Source organism: Pezoporus flaviventris, unplaced genomic scaffold (assembly GCF_033815535.1).
Source record: "Pezoporus flaviventris isolate CSIRO_AGI_PZ_B2104156 unplaced genomic scaffold, CSIRO_AGI_Pfla_v1 ptg000015l, whole genome shotgun sequence".
NCBI lineage: Eukaryota > Metazoa > Chordata > Aves > Psittaciformes > Psittacidae > Pezoporus > Pezoporus flaviventris.
In genome coordinates, this window is record NW_026892563.1 from 933,454 (window position 1) to 956,600 (window position 23,147).

The 23,147-nt window shown below is 38.4% G+C and overlaps 1 protein-coding gene across 7 annotated transcripts in view; it reads right to left on the reverse strand.

The window, feature by feature from the left end:
• CTPS2 (CTP synthase 2) overlaps positions 1-23,147 on the reverse strand; it is a 66,931-nt gene that overhangs the window by 29,103 nt on the left and 14,681 nt on the right. For all 7 annotated transcript variants that reach the window (XM_061453179.1, XM_061453176.1, XM_061453177.1 and 4 more), the window contains exons 8-13: positions 22,669-22,820; positions 22,284-22,416; positions 21,474-21,562; positions 20,073-20,167; positions 19,193-19,255; positions 18,527-18,570 (exon numbers count right to left, since the gene is read on the reverse strand). In XM_061453179.1, coding sequence (XP_061309163.1) covers positions 18,527-18,570; positions 19,193-19,255; positions 20,073-20,167; positions 21,474-21,562; positions 22,284-22,416; positions 22,669-22,820 — 576 coding nt within the window. The remainder of the gene's footprint in view (positions 1-18,526; positions 18,571-19,192; positions 19,256-20,072; positions 20,168-21,473; positions 21,563-22,283; positions 22,417-22,668; positions 22,821-23,147) is intronic.

Genomic DNA, 23,147 nt, shown 5'->3' on the forward strand with positions numbered 1-23,147 from the left:
CCCAGGATACGGTTGGCTTTCTGGGCTGCACACACACACTGAAGCCGGCTCACATTCATTTTCTTATCAACCAACACCCCCAAGTCCTTCTCTGCAGGGCTGCTCTGAATCTCTTCTCTGCCCAACCTGTAGCTTCATCACACGTAAATCAAGGATGGAAGACAAATATAAAATTAAAAATACAGAAAACCTCATTTAAGAAATAAGTCTTAATCTGGGGGGAATCTTTGTATTAATAGGGAGCCAGAACATTTGTTAAAAATAAAACTTTGGCTAATTGCTTTTATGTTCAATTAAAACCACATAATTCAGAACATAATGAACAGACCACTTAAATCTCATTAAGTACACCCTTCCAACCCAATTATGCAACCGATTTGAATTCCTCCTGTTTTTCTTCCCCACCTACTCTTAGGCACACATTCAATTTCCATTCTCACTCCTAGATGTCTTCAGGGCTCTTACAAAAAGAGTGGAAGTCCTCAGCTGCAGCACAGACCTTTTATTTAAAGGTTGCCCTGCTTTCAGCTGGGACAGAGTTAATTTTAATTTCTAGTAGTTGGTACAGTGCTGTATTATGGCTTTAGTCTGAGAACAATGCTGATAATACATCAATGTTTTAGTTGTTGCTCAATAGCACCCTGATCAAGGACTTTTTAGTCTCTCATGCTCTGAAAGTGAGGAGGGGCATGAGAAGCCGGGATGGAGCAGAGACAGGACACATGACCCAAACTAGCCAAAGGGGTATCCTACACCACAGCACATCATGCCCAGTATATAAATTCGGGCAAGTTGGCCAGGAACCACTGACCACTGCTCTGGGATTGGCTGTATATTGGTCAGTGGGTAGTGAGCAATTGCATTGTGCATTTCTCAGGGGTGAGGTTTATTCTTTCCTCTTTCTGTCTCTTTATTTCATATTATCATTATTATTGTATTATATTTTACTTTTATTTCAATTATTAAACTGTTCTTATCTCAACCCAGAGATTTTTCCATTTTTTCCAGTTCTCCTTCCCATTCCACTGGGGAGTGAGTGAGCAGCTGCAAGGTACTTAGTTGCCAGCTTAGGTTAAACCATAATACAGACATCAAGCCATTTTGGAAAGGCAAGTGTTTCATTACCTCCACTTGGTATGAGAAAAACAAAGCAGATTAAGCAATTTGTTTAACATAGCAGAACCACAACCTCTGTGACACCTAATCTTGTTCCTACACTTTAAAAACAAGGCAGCTAATGATACTGAAACTCATACATTCCTAGGTGAGCATCTAACAAAGCCAGTGTCTTAGTGTAACGTGGTCAGTTATCCAGGTAGGAGAAACTTCTATGGAGATGACATTCATAATATTGGAGGTGATTTCATATAGTTTTAAATATATGAACTGTAGCTTACAGGTAATCCATTTCATTCTTTAAAATGTTGTGGGGTTGGGGCGCTTTTTTGTTGTTTTGGTGTTTGTGGTTTTATGTTTTTTTATATATACACAATTTCTGGAAGGTTGTTTGCATGGGTGGTTTTTGGGGGCAAGCAGGTCACTGCATCACAGAAGCTGATCAGGTTTGCCAAGCACAATTTGCCCCTGGTGGGTTAATGCTGGCTTCTCCCACACATGTGCTTCATTTGAATTGTGATAGCCCCTAGCAGGCTCATTCCACCACTTTCCGAGGGACTGAAGTAAAACTGGATGTCCCTTTCAGCCCTTCTTGTAGATGGGGGTAGCATTAGCCTTCTTCCAGTTTTCTGGGACATTGCCCAGTCTCCAGAACATAAAAGATATTATGGAGAGCAACCTCACAATAATGTCAGCCATCTCTCTTAGGAACTTTGTGTGGGTATCACTGGGGCCCATCTATTTGTAGGTGTCAAGCTTCTGCAACAGTTCACATACCAACTCTTCCTTCATTGAAGGTGGGTCTGTGTTTGCACCAACTTTGAATTTTGTTTCCCAGCCCTGGGGCCCAGCAGAGCTGGTAAAGACAGAGCTGAATAAAGTATTGAGAATCTTTGCCTTTTCAGCATTGCAGGTGACTAATTCACCTTTTCTGCTTAACATGGGCCAGTATTTTCCTCCTGTTTCTGCTTGTTCTTTAAGTACCTGAAGAACCTTTTCTTGTAGTTTTTGACATCTCTGCCCAATTTCAATTTAAGCTGAGCTTTAGCTTTTCTAACTGCAACTGGGCATACCCTGCAATGCCCTTATAGTTCTCTTGTACACTTCTCTCTTGGTTTTGAGCAGGCTCAGAAGCTAGCAGTTGAGCCAAGGGGTTTCTTACTCCACCTACTTCCCTTAGCTTTAAAGTGGATGAATTCATTTTGTGCTTCCAGGAGAGTGATCCTGAATATCTCCCAGTACTCGCTAGCTCCTTTATGCTCCACAGAAGTTTCTCATGGAGTCCCCCCCAGCTGAGCTCTGAGTGAGCTGAAGTTTGCTCTTCTGAAATCCAAAGCCTTTATCTTAGTGCTAACCTTCAGCGTGCTCAGCCAGATCCCAAACTCCACAATATTCTGATCACTGCAGCCAAGGTTATCACTAACTGAGATATTACAAAGCACGTTTTCTTGCTTTATGAGTAGCAAGTCCAGCAGTGCCTCATTCCTGGTTGGCACATCTAACATTTGTCTGAGGGAAGCAGTCCTGTACGTATTCCAGGAACTTGATGGATGACGTGGGCTGCTGTGTTTTTCTTCCAACAAATGCCTGGGCAGTTGGAGTTACCCATAAGAACCAGGTTCCACTGCCCCAAAGCTTGCTAAGGTGACCCAAAGCTTGCTTTGTTGGCCTTATCATCTTGCTTTGGAGGTTGGTAGAAGATGCCTACTGTAAGATCCCCCCACTGAGAAGACCCCTCTGATGTTGACCAAGAGGTATTCTAGGGCCTTTGGTGTAGATGGAGCTGTAGCATGACACTATGCGCTTTTCTTAAGGTGATACCATAAAAATCACTGGAAAAACTAAATTCATTGCCTACATGTGATAGAACCATAAGGGTGCTTAGTTCACAAATACATTTCAACAGTTCAATCTGTGTTTTACAGGGAAAGCAGGGTTCTTCCCTTTTAATTCATTATCTCAAATAAAGGTCCTCCCAAAGCTACTTGTCACTTGAACTTCAGGTTTTGCTGAGCTTGCAAGGGCATGGTGGAATGAAGAAGAAACTACATAAATTCACTGACAAAAGAACTGACAATTTTTCAGTTGTTCACTTAAGTACTGGCTCTGTAACACCCCCAGGAAGACAGAGACAGTTGAACGTGTTTTGTCACTAAGGTTTCAGCTCAGAAAACACATGTAAGAAGTAGTTAAGTTGGGTAAAACAGTGCTATTCACTACATAATGGTGCTAATGATACTGAATTTCAAAATGGTAGTTTATTCCAAAATACATATCTTTCCCCCGTCCATATGAATTCTGTTACAGAATTCGTATATTTTCTTTATACCATCACTTAACAATTCCACATTCACAGTAAGAGAATCAGCAAGACAACAGAAACCTTGCAAGAACTCTAATTATCTTGACGTAAAATGGATTATTCTCAGAAAATTCAAAATATTTTTCTGCCACAAGATGAAGTTTTGCACAAAGATAAGCTGTGCAATAAAACAATGAGTTGCCAATCTGTGCTGTCTGCAGACATAGCATGTCTACTGTGATTTGTCAAAATTAATTTTTCAGTTTACAGATTGAGCAATACTGAGGCTTTAGTGCTTTTCCCAGGCTCCTGGCCAACTGCTGGGCTTCCTTTTCATCAGTGAAGACCAATGTTTCATGGCAAGTTACATCTCTCATCCCTATGTAAGCTCTCTGTAATTAGCCAAGCCAAATGATTATCTTAATGGAAGCCACAGCTAATTAGATCTATATTACCTTTTAGGCCACGATGCAATAATTACAAACTCTTTTTATATATACATTTTCATTATTTCCAAGAGTATAATTTTGACAGTCTTCCTTTGGAAATAATTTAGCAAGTATCTGTTATATCTACAACACATTAAAGTGCTAGCAGATGAGGGCTTTGTATGCCAAAGGTAAAGCCGTTACTTGGTAATATCATTTGTTACGTTTCACATTGATAATTAAACATATCCCAGAATATTACTAATAATCTGATTTTACATGGTATGGCATGGCACACTTACAGGAGAGTGAGCAATTACTTGAGCTCAACCAGTGCATATAGGCATCTTTGAATCAAAACAGAGAGTTTCAAGGTTCTTACCACTATTCTATTTAATTTTCTGCCTCTGCATTTTGTGCTGCTGAGTCTGATCAGGCCAGCAAGGCTGATCTAGGTGTTTCTACAGAGTGCTGAAGGTGAAGAAATTGAACAGAGAGATTCAGAGGTTGCTATCAAAGAAGCCTTGCAAAATGACCTCCAATTCTTCCTCCCTTAAGAGCACCTCTCAGGGATGCTGCTGCTGTTTTCCCCAAACTTACCTGTTCCTAGAGGAAAGCAAGTGGTCATTAACTAGCACAAACACTTTTACTCAGTATTGTGGCACTGTCTCAATGATTTCCTTCTGCCTCAGCAGCAAGGCCAGCCCAGCTGCAACAGGGTCACAGTGACCTAGAGGGTTGTTGCAGCACAATTCTAATAAAAAGGGCTTAAGCACTGTAACAGTCCTGAGGACCCACTGTGCCTACCCAATGTACAAAGACATCCATGCAAGACTGCATGATGGTCCGTGTGGTCAGAAATTCAGAATACTCATTCTCCCAGCTCCTGCTGTTTAAGGTAAAAGGCAAAATTGTTTTAGACAGAGAAGCCAGAACTCAAGATTCCCCATCTTCTCCACATGCACACAAAGAGAACCAAGAGTATCCTATCACATCACCATATCATCCCAAGTTGTAGTCATGCTTTAAAAGAAAGCATCACTAACCTGCATTATATTAGGCCCTTTTTCTATCAAATCATATTAAATAAATTAATTGTAAGAATACATAATGGATCAGGCTCTTACAGGACTGAGACAACCACATGTGTCATTTCTGACTCACAAGTAGGATTATCACATTGACAAACAGTAGTCCTGGACTTGCATGACAACACACTATAGTTACTTCCAGGCAGGAAAAAAACTGAGCAAAGGAGTTTCTTACTAGTATGCTGGGGAGGGACTCTTCATTAGGGACTGTAGTGATAGGACAAGGGGTAACGGGTTAAAACTTAAACAGGGGAAGTTTAGGTTGGATATAAGAAGGAAATTCTTTCCTGTTAGGGTGGTGAGGCACTGGAATGGGTTGCCCAGGGAAGTTGTGAATGCTTCATCCCTGGCGGTGCTCAAGACCAGGTTGGACAAGGCCTTGAGTGATATGGTTTAGTGTGAGGTGTCCCTGCCCATGGCAGGGGGATTGGAACTTGATGATCTTAAGGTCCTTTCCAACCCTAACTATTCTATGATTCTATGTTCACACTTAAGGATTTAGGCATCTCAGTGCTGAGCAACACCTACATTCTGTGCCCATGTGGTTTATTACATGCACCTCTAGAGCTCTTTTTAACAGTCCATCAGGTCTGCATTGTTGAGAACAGCAACAATGCTTTGAGAACAAACTACAGAACTAGATTCTATCTCTCCTCATTGATTTCATTTTCAGAAAATGGAAGGATAAAACCTCTCTTGAAACACATTCTCCCTCAAAACTGTCTCGTGTAACACAAAATGTCTGTATCACAAGGAGTTTCAATGACGTTTGTCTGCCAGATGTGTACATGACAGCAAAAGCTGACACATACAGCTACGATGAATAACACATCACAAATTTAAAGATGACTACAAACAACGCATCATATTAAATCATTCATCCCTGTAGCAGGCACGCCCAGTCCTGTTTAGAAAGACACCTTCAACCTCTCATTAAGGTATATGTCACAAGGGAGGGCCTGGAAGAAACTCTTGTCAGGATAAGCCATATAGTTCAAGTTTAATTTGTGAGATGAGACAACCCTTTCATACATCACCACTGGAGCTTTTACAAACAATGGCATTTTTAACATAAGTAATGCATCACTTATGACACATAAAGGATTTTACAACTAGTCTTCAACTTCCATCTAACAGTTCCATACCTCAGAGCAATGCCAGGTTCCCTATAATGGCTGTAGTGTGGTTTGCTGAATTTCTCAGCCATAATTATTTGATCTTTCTCAGAAAATTTGTTAACCGGATATTCTTTCTCTCCATCTGCCCTTTGTCTCCTCCTAGCCCAACAGTTAGAACCCATGGCACTGGCAACACTGGAAAGTTGAAGTCTGAAGATGCCTGCAATTGCAGGCCCAATTCTCTGCAGAACTCATCAAAACCCTTACAGTGGCAGCAGAAGACATCTGCATCTCCATGGCCTTCCTTTCATTATTTGCTAATTACTGCAGTACAAGTATTTTAAAAAAAATTATTCCTACTAATCTAATATTGTACATGTCCCATATTTAACTTCAGTGTGGGCATTAGTATTTTACAACAGGCATAGATACATGTATGTTCTTTATGATAGCATTAGTACTATACAAATGCTGCTCTGCTTCCTTGTAACAAATCAAAATTATTTGAGACCCATGTAAGATTCTTTTGCAAATCAGATAAGGAATTGTATGTTCCACAGAACCCCTAATCCAGTCCAATTTACTTAAATTGTCCCACCATCTTTCTCCACTTCCACTCCAGATTCCACTCCAGAAAGTAACCAAAGCTAACAAAGGGCCTTGATCTAGTGGCTGATGTCTAGAAGCTAGATATGATGCACAAGCAGCATACCAGTAGAAGTAGGTGAATAATAAGCACAAAATCACCTCCTGCCCTTTCTTTACAAATGCACAACATCGACAAATACGTTTTTTCAATTATAGCAAAACTTCATCTTGACAGTAGACATTTCTATACTGCAGTCAGGCTGTAACATAAACTTCACAGAGATTAACATAGAATCATAGAACGGTTTGTGTTGGAAGGGACCATAAAGACCATCTTGTTCCAACTCCCCTGCCATGGGCAAGGACACCTTCCACTAGGCCAGGTTCATCAAAGCCCCACCCAACCTGGCCTTGAACACTTCAGGGATGGGGCAGCCACAGCTTTTCTGGGCAACCTGTTCCTGTGTCTTACAACCCTCACAGTAAATGTCTTCCTACTATCTAATCTAAATCTACCTAAATTCCTCAACTAGCTTTGACTTAGTTGTGCTCACACACAAGTAACAGTAGTACTGCTACTATAAAATACACTGGAGAAGATGGAAAAATACTGGAGGGTTAGGGTGTTAACCTATCACCAAAGGATTAAACAGGATGACAGACATAGTTGCTGCTCTCAGGTGACAGCCACACCCCTGTGGAAGGTGCCTTGTCCCATCCAACAGTATCAGTCAATGGCATAGAGATCCAGTTGCAGACCAACCTAGTTTAGTCCAGCACATTAAGGTAAGCAAGGGGCATAGATTCACATACCATTTAGCCATCAATGGTGGCAGGAAGGATGTGCATGAAGACCACGTGACCAGGATGCCATAAGCTTCACCCCTCCTACCACTAGCAGTGCTGCCCAAACTTCAGCCATTTCTGCAGCTTGTATTGTTTTACTCTCCAGTGTGTTTGCTCCAAATACACCAGCAAACCAGTTTACTAGGGTAATACTCAGCAATAACCAATTTGAGTGACTATTGCAGACACCATCACTGAAACAACACACAATCATCACAGGGACATGGGTGTGATGTGCAGCCCTAAACAGACTCACACAACATCATCAACTTAGTTCTTTTTTTGCTAATGGCTTTGTATCTAAGCTACAATAAAAATGTCAATTCTAAAAGGATATGGTGCTTACTAACATGACTTTTCTAGCCCAGGGCAAACCTAATTGAATTATGTCATAAACTGCAGAAATGACATATATTCATACATCCAAGAAAGAGCAGCAATCCATTGTAACCAAAGCTGGACTGCTACTTCTACACTGCAAGGCAGCTTGCACAAAGCTTGGTACCAAGTGCTGTTCTTCAGCATTGATAAATGCTGCTACCTGCTAGTTACAAGTCATCTAATAGTGGCAACAGCAAGGTATTAACTTCCCCTACTTATGTTCAAGTTCTTGGCTAACGACCAGAATTTCTTACACCTTGATAATCATTCTGCCATTGCTGGGTTGTGCTGGACAAACTGTACCTATTATAGAAGAGCACTTATGCTCTAAAAAGGGTCTTCTGGCAAAGACTGTGCTGGGGCCTGTCAAACTAAGTTCTGCTGCTGATTCCAATACAGTGTTCAGAGATGCCACACAAATTACTGGAGGAAGGCACTGTGGTCTAAATGAGAGAGAAGAAGACAAAGAGTCAGGAGATGAAATTACAAATCCCAACTCTGTCAGTTTCTCATTCAGATTGCCTCTTAAGAGATTACAGTGCTTTGTGAATAAAACTGATCTGAAGAGACTGGATTTATCCCCACATTCTGTGTGCGACTCTTAGGCAGGTCACCTACATTTCCAGACATTTCCAGACATTGGTGTCTCACTTCCATGGGAAGATGTTTCAGTAAAACTGGTTATGCTATTTTGCAATTAGGTGGTGTTCTTTAACAAAACCTTAACAAATCTGTAAGGCTAATGGGCTGAATTCCTTGAGTTGTGATCCCTTGAAATGCAATTCTTCCATACTACTAAGCATCTTACTACCACATCTTGAAGACAGGGATGTGCTTTCGGTACAAGTAAAGACAAGTCATTTGAACACTTAAAATGTCAACAGCACACATCAGCACACCAGCTTTCTGACACTGCTCCCAAAAGGGATAGAGGAGTAAACATCGTGAGGCTACCACACACAGGACCTGTAGGCAAGGAGAATTAGCAGATGTGGAGCCAAAGCCTTAGCAGATCACATAGTCATACACTGCTACTAAAATTTCACCATCTACTAGAAGTGGAAAACAGGATGCAAGGAGAAAGATACGGACACTTAGTTTTCATTTTGTTTGTGAAAAGAAGAGGAAGAAAAAGGAACTTCAGATTATCTGTCATGAATGAGCTTAGAGTTCATGGCCCAGGTTTGGTGCATGGGTCTTACCCTAACCCATACCATTTATTCTAGACCAGGACTCCCAGGCTTGCTTGCACTGCTATCACCATATACCTTGGCAGCATCAGAGACGCCACTAGTGATAACAGCAGCAACTCCTAGCTTTATGTCGACATATACATGATGCACTTAGCAAAGCTTGCCTAGTCTTCTCAGAAAACCTCGTACTTAACTGTCATGGAACCCTCGACTCATATACCTGCAGTTCCAAAAACTTTCCAACCCATTTATCTCCTACAGATCCCCAAAGCTCTTAGCTTAGGGTTATAAGTGACACAGTGGTGACTGATTCACAGTAAGTGACGCACAGGGTAAAAGATCTACTAAGTGAGCCTGGAGCTAAGCATCAAAACCAGACACCAGCAGACATCAGGCAGATTAGAAACCACATGCAGAAACCACAGCCAGAACCAGCATCTCAGCAGCTGCAAAACCAGCAGTGTTGGGCCATGAAGCATTGACCACGGGCTGAATATCACTCAAAAACGCTCCACAGTCCACCAACAGAACACAATTTCAGAACCTGAAGAACACACTACTCAGTTAGGAAGATGACTGCAAGAAGGAACAGTTTTTCAGGATCTTAGATTCACCTTTCCCATTTAGAATACTTCAGTGCTTTTCCATTCACATCACAGACTGTTTTGATTCTTAACAGTAGCAACCAAAATTTTATTCCAGAGGAAATTCATACTTTCCTGTGCTAGGTAGCAGCACAAAATTTGGAGAAGTGGCTATGGCATCAGTGATTATCAACTCGCACAAAGAGCAAGTAGCTTCTTCATGTTTACTTAATTGGATCTTTTTAAAACAAACATATTTACCATTTTCTAAAAGTCCATTACAATAACAAATGTTATACATATCCCCATAGCAGCCTTTTTCAGGCTTCTTTGTGTGTGGTACACAAATGTAAAATACACAAGTCTAAGAGAGGAAACCTCTCCCTCCAGGATGGCCTATGAACACCAAGTAAATCTATGTCACGTGCAGCAGTGGATGCTCATGACAACCCATTCCAGAGATAAAAAAAAAAAAAATTACTCATTTCTACTACTAAAGTATCCTACTCCTTTGACTATTGAAAAGACAACAGAACTAGTGCACTGACTCAATGACAAATGCTAGTTTCATAATTAGGGTGGAGCATGCAAGCAACTATAAAGGTTGCCCCAACCTCTCAGTTCTGCTGAATACATTTGAAAGCTCTGGATTTTGAGTCAGGTAAGAACAACCTAAACATATTTGGTATTTCAAATCTTTGAACCTAACTTTTGTTGTTGTTTTGTTTTGGGTTTTGGTTTTTCTTTTTCGCCTTCAGAAAGTTGATCCAGTATGAGGGAGGGAAAAAAAAACAAAAAAACAAAAACAAAAAAACAAAAGCAAAACCAAAAAACACAAAACCAAAACCAATTCTTTTCAGCTAGGTTAAATATTAATCATTTCACATGGTTAGTAACAACAAGCAGGATTTCAGATACATTTCAAGGATTGTTACTGTCTGCTTTGTTTGCAGTTCTTCAAGACAACATCTGAGAAACATGGAACATTTACTCAATGATAACCTTCTGAAGTATTTTACCCAGTATGCTTTAATGGAGGGTAGCACCAGTGCACTGTCCATCGGTGGGCTGAAAAATCTACTTCAGAATCAATTTGCACAGTACCTGAAGGTAAGTTTCACTCTTATATGATATTATTATATTCATATATATTTTTATATAATGTATTATTATATTCACTGTGCTTCCTATGAAATGGATAGGAAAAAGGAAATACAAGCAATGACACTGCAAGGCAGATTATGTGCCCAAATGGTTTCACTGACTCTATAAACAATTCTTAAGGCTTGGCTTATAAAAAACTCCACTCACATTAATGAACAGCAGCTCCAAACAGGTATCTGTGCAGGGAGTTTATAACAAAGCTCTATGAATGCAAAAATCTAAGAAGCCATTTTGTTTGGATTTTTTTTTTATGCAAGCCAAATCGCACACAGAATATTGCATCTGAGTCTTATAAATATTTTTGCTTTAAGTCTAAGTAATAAGTCTGAATCTAGAAAATATCTAGAAAAATATATAAACCAAGTACATCAGTAGGACACATTTAAAAGGAAGAGACATGAGCTAATTTTTATCTAGATTAAGTTACCACCACCACCAAATAAAAGAAGGTTTGCCCTTCCGGAAAGAAGCCATGTAAAGAAAAGAGACACTACCAAGCTAGAGAGAGAAATACCCATTTTCCGGGGAGAGTGGAGAAGAGGGGGAATAATTAAAAAAAAAAAAAAAAAAGAAAAATAAATTAAAAAAAATTCTAGGTTCTGATTTCATACATATTCTCTGCCAGACCTTTCCTGAACTGCATTAGGACCCAATTTAGATTCTTTTCCTAGACAAATTGTTAAATACTGTGTTTTGGATAGCTGACAAAAAGCAATTTTTGCTAAAGGGCTGAAAAAAATTGCGCCTCAATAGAAAAATCCAGTACGTTGAGAACTACAGTAATTCAATTTAGTAATTTCATTAATATGAAGTGGCTAATTAAAACAAACAATCAAAACCCCACCAAAATAATAAAACACAAAGGGTTTTTTCTCTTAAAAACTGTCAGAAATTAATTGTCAAAATTTAATAGGAAATATGATGGCAAATTCAGAAATATAATGGGTTTTATATTAGCTGTAGACAAGTTAGCACTATACCCATTTTCTCAGATATGCAGAAATGGAAGAGCTCAAAAAACCAATGCTGCTGCTTTCTGTCTGGGTATCAGGTATTTTCAAGAACCTACTTTGTTTGCAGAAATACATGGCACCATAATAAATCAACATAAAAGCAGGAGAGGACATTACAAAATATGCATAGGCATAAAGTATGAAGAAACAAAAACTTTTTTAAATTCAGATTAGAAATCAAAACTGTTTTTATACTATTTAACTAGCCTGATCAGGGATGTTACCAGAACACTCACTGCATTAGGATTTGAGATGTGCTCTTACCAGACATGACAAATAAAAGGAACTAATAAGCTGAACTAGATTTAACACATTAGCAAGAATTTTTCAACAGTGAATACAGTATTCCTAGTAAAGAGGGCAAAAGGGAAGGGAAAGACACTCTCAGGTCCTGATCCAAAGCCTAAAAATGCATTACTACTTTCATTAAACAGCGTATGCAGGGCCCAAATGAGTATCTAACAAAGAAATAGTAGTATGCATAATCGTTTTGTATTGGTGACTCTGTACATGCTGCAGCTATTCTACCTGCTCCGTTTCCTAAATTCCAAATTTACACATAAGACTGAAGTAACCCGAGTAATACTTGATATTTCTAAATGGTTACCATATCTTTGTTAACATTTCTGGGAGGGGAGAGCAGGCACTGTATTTCTAGTTTAACGAGTAAAACTGGTAAGTACAACACCTTCAAGTAACACTGACTGTTAATGACTACATCACTTCTTGGCAACATTCCTTACAGGAAAATAGTTGTGGCAATCTAGTTATTTCATTCTCTCTTTTTCTTTTGTTTTGTTTTTTTTTTTTTAATAAAACAGGATTCATTCTCACTTGATAATATAATTAAATCGTTGGACAAAAATAATGATGGAAGCATCAGCTTTGATGAGTTTGTGATGCTTATAAAAAAGATAACTGGTACAGGACAGTAAGGCATCTGCAAGAATGAACACCACTGCTTTGAGGGAGAAGAGCCTGGCACATGTGTACATTATAGGTACACCTAAACCCACAGATTTGTTAAGATTTTAAAACATACAGAATAAAGATCTGATGTATAACAAATTATGTTTTGTACTGTGTCTCCTGCACACTTACTAGCCACCCTTTACAGCTAAGCTGCCTCACAATTACTTCAGAACTGTTTCTATTTCACACTACATTTGCAAAAGTGTTTAACAAATCCAAACCCTGTTTTACCTGAGCTATCGTTTGGACCTCTAGAGCAATTCAAATCAAATGGTTTCTAAAACACACAAAAGGAAAGATGTGTCATTCCATCTGAGCAGTGTCCCCTAGCATATACTATCCAATACTCCTCCCAGTTCAGTTTCATCATTCACATAAAACAACACTTGCATAGTGTAAACAGTAAAACAGTAAAAAATTTTAAACCATAAAGTACTTATTTTCAATAACAATATAAGAATGTTAAGTATGATGTCTGTAACATTGTGTGTTCATTTTAAATTATATTTACATAACTAGTTTGTGTTATGACTCTTGTAAATGGGAACACATTAAGTATACACACAGAGGAACTGACTGACTGCTTTTGCAATTAAAATATTCATTACATTTATTTGGTGCAGTTTTAACCTTTTCATTGCATGAGTACCTGTGACATATTTTCACACACATCTCATGGCCATTACTATTTAAGAGGAAATTAGTGAACAAGAAGATAGATAAGAATAATGAAAATTTTTGAAGACAAGTAAATCAGTGGATTAGGCACTAATCCTACTGGAGAACTTGGAATTTTTAACTGAATTTTAACACCAACATCATTCATTATCCTCATAAACCAGTGAGATCTCAGAGTTACTTAAGGACTTAAAGGCTCAACTTACTTGCAAAGCCTATCAAGCATGTTCAAGATCCCATATGACAGTGGTTCTTATCCCTGAATTTCCCGTCCATGAAATGAGGAATAACTTACTCCACACCAGTGATGCACAAATAGAAGCCTCAAAAATTCTGATATTTAAACATGATATGAATGTTCTAATAGGCTCCTGGGCTGTTCTTTTACACAAACCCCTCAGCTGTTAAAAAGTGTTATGTTTCTTGCAAGAGAAGTAAATAATATTTATGACCTTTTTCTGATTTATGAAAAAAAATATATTCTAAATGAACAACAAGCTCCAATTTCAAAACTAAATATACCCCACACACATTTGTTTACTAAGCTACAGTAGCTACTTTAGGCACATAAGTAAAATCACAGAATTTAAAGGTGCTTTTGCAGGAGTGGGACATACACTCCTTTCATCTTTTAGGCGACCTCAGAAATTTTTTAATTCAATCAGGTTACTGACTTCCTGAATAGGAAAAGTGGACATAAAGGAACAAACATGTTACAATAGTGTCATCTACTGGTAAAATCTATTTCTGCACAATTTCTTGAGTTTTTAGGAAATGCATTTTTTCCCCAGTGAAATTTTTGAAGTTTCATGATGCTACACAAGATGCATAGGTCATGAAGAATAACTATCACAATTAAAATTTGGAGGTTTTTTAATGGAGGAAAAATAAAAGAAGTGTATTGGAATTATTTCTAGAGTCATCTTTTTATTTTCCTGTAACAGTCAGATGCAGTTACAATAAAATTGACAAAGAACATACTTAAAAGTCTCATCCAAAAAAAAATCTAAGCTTAATAATTGAGGAAGACAAGGGAAATGGAACAAAAAAAATAATTCCTTTGCCATTCAGTGAATCCAGTTCATTAGCAGTTTACAGACTATACAGTCTCCCTTTGAAGGAGTTAATTTTAAAATTATCATTTGCAACAGAAAATTCATACTAAGCATTACTCTCAAGCAAATGCATTACTTTTCTGAACAGCTATTTTCCTGCTAAGAACAGTAACAATTTACCTACCATTATTTTGAAGGCTAGGAAGTAAAGCAGAAAGCTTAAGACTATATATAATGGGAACGTGACCTGCAAATAATCAACCAAGATGAGATCAAGAACTTGATGGGCTGTGATGAGTGCTCATGCACCTCCCTCATTTTTCCTACTGAAATCAAATGTGTGTTAAACAGGAATTCAAGCCAAAACCTTAAGGTGGTATTTTGGTAGTGTAAATTGTATGGTCTGATAATACAGGTAACTGCCATATCAGAGACCTTTTATTTTTTTCCCCCCTTCCGAGTTCACATTTCTAGTTTAAGCCTAAATAAAATCTAGTATCAACTTCTAATCTGTTAAATGTAGCTTATTAAAATTCTAGGTCTCATTTCCTTTAAGTTTTTATCACACAAATATTCAGCTTCAGGATTTTTTTATTCCCTACAGTACTATAAAGATGCAATTTTGTCTGGTTTACACTACTAAGTCATTAGCTTCCATTTTTGTATGCAGAGACTACTATTTTTCCAAGGTGTTTGACACCTTAACTTCATGATACTTAGGCATTTACATGCCAATATAATTGATATCAATATTCCCCAAAACAAGCAGTACAGGGTTATACAGGGTTATACAGGGTTCCCTTCCTATATAAAGTTACTCATGGGTGCTTTTGCAGAACCCAGGTTGAGCAACACTGTTGTAATGATAGTCAGTAGAAATACATGAGCAGCTGCAGTGAAACATATTCAGCATTGCAGGCAACTCTCTACCTTCAGTTGCGTGTTATTCAAAACAAAACAAATCATAATTGCCTTACCACATAAAAGACTTCTACGATCCTCAAAACTTTTAAGTAACGCACACAATGCTCCTCTGTGGTACAATAACTTGTGTTATTTAAACTACCAGTGATGTTTTTCATTATTTCAGACACCTGTTTTTCCTCTGGAAGCCTAATTCTGAGTTACATAGTTACTTTACATTCCCAACTTTTTATTTCTAATGAAAAAGGTTCAGATTGACACAGACATTAGGGAAGCAAAGTAGACCAAGATATTTTATACATACTTCAGAAAAAACGATCAGCTTTGGTTAAGTACGGTTAAGAGTATCTGAATGCTTAGCAAATTAAGAGACGCAAAAGTAGCTGCATATTTTACGGCTGTCCCTGAGCTCCCCTGCCAACCTACATATCTGAACTTTGTCTTTTTTCCTTTTTCTTAAAAATAAAAGCAAATAGAACTACTACCACTACTACTACTAGTGCCTTTCTTCCCCCACTTCAGTTTCCAACAGAGCAGGAACCAAAAGAAAAGTATATAACTTCTGTCTTAAGTTAGCCCTCAGCTGAACAACATAGTGGCATTGCAAGATATTATCAGTGCTAATACAGTGAACTAACTTTCTTGAATAATGAAACACCTACACCACTTAAGTAGTTCACAAGCTTCACTAACCTGCTTCTCTTCTGATTGTTTTTATTGATTTGTGATTATATAGAATATCTAAACTTGTGATTATATAGAATATCTAAACTAAAAATCTAAATTTTAGCACAACATGGACTCTGTTAAGACAGATTATTAGCAGTTATAACTACTGACAGAGCAAATTTCCCCTTTGGAATGATTTACATCCGTTCCTTGCCCAGAACCGAGATGTCAAAGATCAGATTAAAATGCTGAAATATGACTGGTAGTAACCAATTTCAGAACCTTAATGTAGCTCAGAACAAAAGAATATCCGTTATACATACTGCAAGCATACTGCTTTGATTGTAAACACTGCATTAACTTTCCATGACACATGCACTCACGCCATTATTTTCTTAATTTTATGTCCAAATAATGTTCTCTTTAACATATATACCTTACTTGCCCTTGAATGCAAATCACAAATCACTCCATTAATTAGTTATGGAATAAAAATTTAGTCCTAGATATATTGTACTAATACACACTACAATTTCCGTAACAGAAGAAACTGACAGTAGGGCTGCAGCAGATAAGCATCCACGTTCCCGACTTCAGCTAAGTGTGGAGCTTGGCATCAGAGCCAGCTGCTGTGAACAATCCTAACAATAATGTAGAGAAACCACCAGTTCCAAAAGGGGACTCAATCCCCAGTTATCTAGCTGTATCCCAAAAAGGTACCTGAGGTGACTATCTGAAATGCAGTCATGAGAAGTGTCCTGGGTTCAGCAGTAGCAGTCATTTTTCTCCTTCTTAGTAGCTGGTGCAGTGCTGTGGTTTTGACTTTCAGCCTGGGAACAGCACTGATAACACCAATGTTTTTAGTTGTTGCTAAATCATTTACTCTGACCAAGGACTTTGTGAGTCTCATACTCTGTCAGGGAGGAGGTGAAGCCAGGAGGAAGCAGAGACAGGACACCTGACCCAAACTGACCAAAGAGGTATTCCACACCACAGTTTTAAACCACGACAAGAAGTTAAATGAAACTAGCTCTAAAAAGCCCCTCCAATCAAGAACTTTGTGAGTCTCATGCTCTGCCAGGGAGGAGGGGAAGCTGGGAGGAAGCAGAGACAGGACCAGAGACAGGAGGAAGCAGAGACAGACCTGACCCAAACCAGCCAAAGGTGTATTCCATACCACAGCACATCATGCCCAGTATATAAACTGGGGGGGAGTTACCTGGAAGGCCCAGATCGCTGCTCAGGTTGGGCTGGGTATCAGTCGTGGGTGGTGAGCGCTTGTATTCTCTCCCCTTGTTATTTCCGTTAAAATTACTTATCGCAGCAGTAGTGGTTTGTGTTATATCTTAGTTACTGGACTGCTCTTATCTCAACCCATGGGAGTTACATTCTTTTGATTTTCCTCCCCATCCCTCCAGGAGCAGGAGGAGGAAGAAGGGGGGAGCGAGCGAGCGACTGCATGGTTCCGAGTTACCAGCTGGGCTTAAACCAAGACACTCTAAAACATGACACACATAGCATATAAACAACCTCAGAAAAAAAAGGCCAAGTGCTTTTAAAAACTCCTACTTGCATTGTTTCAGACTAAGCAGCTATGGGAAAAAAAATTATATATATATATATAATTTTACCTACAAATCCCAACAAAACTCTTTTGAAGGGAACTGACACAGGAACAGTAGATCTCTGTAAGTTATCACTAGAACAGATGTTTACATCTGACACTAAAAAGCTACTTCACTTTTCACCTGTATTTATTTTCATTTTTTTAAAAACCCTATCTTACTGACCACTTTTAAGTTTTACTCTTATGATCTTGTAATACTATAATCTCCTGAGCTAGGAGATACCTGGAAAAAAAGAAAAAAAGATTCTACCACTGGTGTAAGATTCAGCCCTGTCATACCTACAGTACTAAAATTTTTCTCAAAAGGAGGACTGTGAGATTCATAAGGGAGAAGGAGTGTAGTGGTTATTTATACTGTTTATACAAAGGAAACACAAGAATTTTTCAACAGCTTTTTATACAATCCTTCTCTTTCTATATGAATTTCTACTTTGATAATAGCTTTGTGCTACACTTCCAGCTTCTCTTTATATATTATTCTCTAGGAAAGCCAATCTAATCATTATTGTCTACTCCCAGCATCAGTCTACAGGCAAGAAAACTATTAGAAAAATTACAAGACATAAAGCTAAGACAAATCACACACTAAGCAGGTGAAGGCAAGGCACTATTAGAAGAAAATACCCTTTTAAACAATATTGAATAGGGATAACAGATGCCTTTTCATGTGTTACTATGCAACGTTATATATATGTCTTACACAGAGCTAACTCCCTTTTTAACAAAACATACATGTTCACAAAACTAACGCAGAAAAAAAAATAAATCAGTACTTACAACAGGGTTTTTTGTGTCTGGGTCAAATTCTGTAGAATTAGCATCTGAAACACATTCAAGGCAAACAGTACATTTCCATTGTTATACATGCAATACAAATGCATCGTAACAGTTCTGTGGCATTTCATTGTCTGCATTTAAGCTACCATCTTATATGTTTAAACACACACTGCACCACTTTCGAGCAATCACAGGAAGCATATGACCTCAGTCATACACACTGCCTTTCCTACTTCCCATAACTTTTTCCTCCCAGCTGTCAGTTACAGAAGTTATTTGGTGAGCTAAATCTCTTCATACTTCTACTGCAATAGCTACGGTTTGACTACTCAAACTAATAAAAGCAAGTGAGAAAACCACTTCTCACTTCTACTCTTCACCACCTGAACACTCCAGAACGAGACTACAGAGGCAGACTATAAGAACACTTTCTCTTACACTTGCTAGATCAAGAAGCAGGTTTCAAGCAACCTGCATAAGAAGAGTTCTTATCCCCTTGTACAGAAAGTTAGCACAGGGTGCTGAGCTGAAAATGATCATGTTGAAGAGCTAAGTACCTAATGATGATAGGATCTGTACAATAGTTCTAATAATAAATATACACTTCACATACAGAATAAAATTTCTTCTAAGCAAATCATAGTCACACAAGCATACCGAGCTCACCTTCCCAATTCAAACAGTTTCTTGCAAATTCCACAACTGCTAATTGCATTCCCAGACAAACTCCTAGAAGAGGAAACAAAGTCCCCAGAATTTAACAGGGCAAAGAGCAGGACTGAAAGTATTTCCTATTCTGTCTTAAAGTTGACTGCTTGGAAATCTTGGTACCCAGTGTATATACACAGACTTAACAACAAGCTAAACCAAAATGACTGCTCAATGCAAAAAACTCTTTAAATTTGGCACACTGATAAATAAATGTGACACAGTTAAGTGCTTTAAGCCTCTTCAAATATTTTTTTTTCCTCCCATCTATTTTACCAGTAATTACTGTAAAGACACACAGAAGCTGAAATCCTGGGTATATCCAGATACAAATTTTGCTTTGGCAACTAGTCCAAGTAGTCACTTAAAAAATGTTAAGAAATGTGGACTAGGGACCAAAGCTTCAGAGGCGCTTACACAAACAGCACTTAGCTTATAGGCTAGATGGCATCTTTAGACTTTACCATAATAAAACATACCATAAAGCAAGAAAAATTATTTAATATAGCAAATGTGTCCAAAGACACCTACATTTTCTGCACATTGATTAGTATCTATAATGATGCTGATTAAATTACGAGACACAAAGAGTCTCCACATAAATGTGAATATAGCAAATAAAACCTCTGAAGCAGGGACAGTCTTTTTATTCCTTTATATAGCAAATATAGTACATAACTATAACCCTGGGCATTATCTACAAGGCAAATATTCACAACAGCACACATACTGCCTAAGACAGGATCCTTCCACAGAGTGTTGTTTTCTTTTTAATCAGATCAATTAGCTTGCTATACACTCCCAAAACACAACAATTTCTGACTCTTAATGATCTTACCAAGAAAGGGTTTTTTCTTTGTTCTTGCCCAGGAAATAGCCTGGAGTTTGCCTTCTGTTCCCCTAATTCCAAACCCTCCTGGGACCAGAATGCCACTGGAATGACACCAATATATAAAGCAACCAACATGTAGAATCCAGCCAGCAAAGGAAGTCCACACAAATTGAAGACTTTTGAAATTATACCAAAACAAGCACAAGGCACAAAAGGCATTTTATATGACCATTCAGAATACACAGAATTTAACTCACAATTTGGAGATTTGTCTCATCTACCCACCCCAATTCTCCTCTGACCAGCCTCATGCTTCACAGGGAAACTCCCACTGCTTAAAATACCTATTGTTTAAATAAACTTGCTACATTTTCACTACTTTATCTTGACACCAAAACTTAATGTCTACTAAATAACACTGAAAAAATTAAATGCACTTTGACAACAAACAATGCAAACTGAAATCCTGGCAATGATTCCTAACAGATGTCCTGGCCCTCTATTCTGCTCTCATGAGACCTCACCTGGAGTATTGCGTGCAGTTCTGGTGTCCTCAACATGAAAAGAACATGGAACTGTTGGAACAAGTCCAGAGGAGGGCCACGAGGATGATCAGGGGACTGGAGCACCTCCCGTATGAAGATAAGCTGAGAAAGTTGGGGCTGTTCAGCCTGGAGAAGACAAGGCTGCGCGGAGACCTCATAGCAGCCTTCCAGTATCTGAAGGGGGGCTACAGGGATGCTGGGGATAGACTCTTCATTAGGGACTGTAGTGACAGGAGAAGGAGTAATGGATTCAAACTTGAACATGGGAAGTTTAGATTGGATATAAGGAAGAAGTTTTTTACTGTTAGGGTGGTGAGGCACTGGAATGGGTTGCCCAGGAAAGTTGTGAATGCTCCATCCCTGGTAGTGTTCAAGACCAGGTTGGACGAAGACTTGGATGGCATGGTTTAGTGTGAGGTGTTCCTGCCCATGGCAGGGGGAGTTGGAACTAGGTGATCTTAAGGTCCTTTCCAGCCCTAACTATTCTATGATTCTATGTTTGAAAGTGTTACCAGCATTTACTAAGATTTTATTTAACTACCTTTCACTATGATGCACGTTGACAAAGACAAATCTGTGGCAATTGACCTGCACTGTGAAGAAAATCTAGCTATCAAAAACAAAGAATCAACAAAAAAAAACCAAGCAAACAACTGAAACTTCTCTAAGAAGATTAAAAGCAGATGCTAAGGTTGATACTATAATTTGCTATGTCTGAAGCTTGTCACTAACCACGCACATCTATCACTTTATGTAAGTAACTGAAGTTTGGATGCACTGAAACTTATTTACTGAAGCATTTTTCATCACAGGAAATAATTATCATTTGCATTTGGGATACAGAATACCCAATACTACTTACTCTGCCTTGCACAGTTTGTGCCATGCCTGGTGATACTTCACAGAGTTCTCCACTTCTGTAGAACGTTCAAGTTCTGTTGAATCTATGTACTTATAAAAAAAAAAAAACCATGCAATAAAACAGGTTTTTCTTCCACTGAGAGCAACCTTTTAAAGGCATTAAGACAACCTAATATTTTCAAGTGAATTTCCGAGCTTGCCATCTCTGGAACAAACTCAACAATGGAAAATGATAATTCTACCAGCAAGAAAGGTGGTAAGCTTTTCCCACATGTAGTTCAACTTTCTGTTCTTATTAATAAGAGGCAAACTACATCCCTAAATAGTTCTGTATTTGAGGAATTACTAGGTTTATGGCTCAATTCTGATAACAGAATTCTGCTAAAAATAAAACGGATAGCTCTCAGAATAAACGAAATAAAGAGCAACAGCTTCTGGCACAGGATTTTAAAAACAAACTAAACTGCTTTCAGTTTACCTGCTTTCTTCTGCCTTCAAGCTAATCTTACTAACATGATAAGCAGTCTCGTGAGCAAAACCTACTTCTGATGTAAAGAGAAATGTGCAGGTAAACCCTGCTTTTTCATCAGATCCCCTTTTGGGTACTGCATTATTCCTTTCAAGTATGTTTAGATCCAAATAAAATTACTAAATCTGTACACACTTCTTGAAAAAATGGGATGTTTGGCCAGTTAGTATTTATCTGCATGATGCATCTCCTAATTTCCACATGAATTAAAACTGCCTCCCATGATGTACAGTAGAGTATATTCAAAGTATCCCTGAAAGCAAAATCCAAAAATATCCTCACCATTAAATCCAGTTTGTGATTAATTGCCAGTGCGGAGTGCTCCAGAGCCTTGAAAACAGATGCATAGCAATCACTTAGTTTTGTGTACTTGCCAACGAGAGCTATGGAACATACCTTCAGCAACCTTTCATATCTGACAAAAACAAGTTTTTTGGTTATTAGACTGATTTTCACAAAGAAAACATTTTAACAATGTTTGCTTTTCCTTTAACTTCACAAGTCATCAACTAAAAATCTCAAAACTGACAGTTTTTAAACCCAGACCATTCACAGCTGTTGATCAGCAACATGCTACTGTCCCCCGACGAGTTTGGTGACTTCACGGGACCTACAATCCTAACTTGCATTAAAATACTTCTTGAAAAAGCAGCAGGAATTAGGATACCTGTCAGCCATTTTCTTCCATCTCATTAGAAGATCACTTGGATGGTCATCAATAGGCAAATTTAACCTCTGTTTAAAATACTTAATGATGCCTTGCTCCTCCAGCAGGATTGGTACTCGGTAAGTGGAAGATACGTCATGGACAAATATCACCTAACAAAAAAAGGGTAACGTAAGAGACTTAGCTAATAATTTTTCATAGGAAATATAACATTCTATATTTTTGTATACTACATGCTGAGCTTCTACCCTAAAAGACAGAAATTTAGAAACAAAACACCATCATGAAGACAGCCCCCTTCCTGCCAGGGAACTCTGCAGGGAAGTTCAGGGGCACACTGGACTCTTAGTCCAGTCACATAACTGCAGTTGGAATCTAACTGTGTACATGATTACACACAGCCTGATACTGACAGGAAAGCACACAGCATTGTTGTTTGACTGAACTTCCATCTGTCTGTCTCTGGGTGGAGAACCATA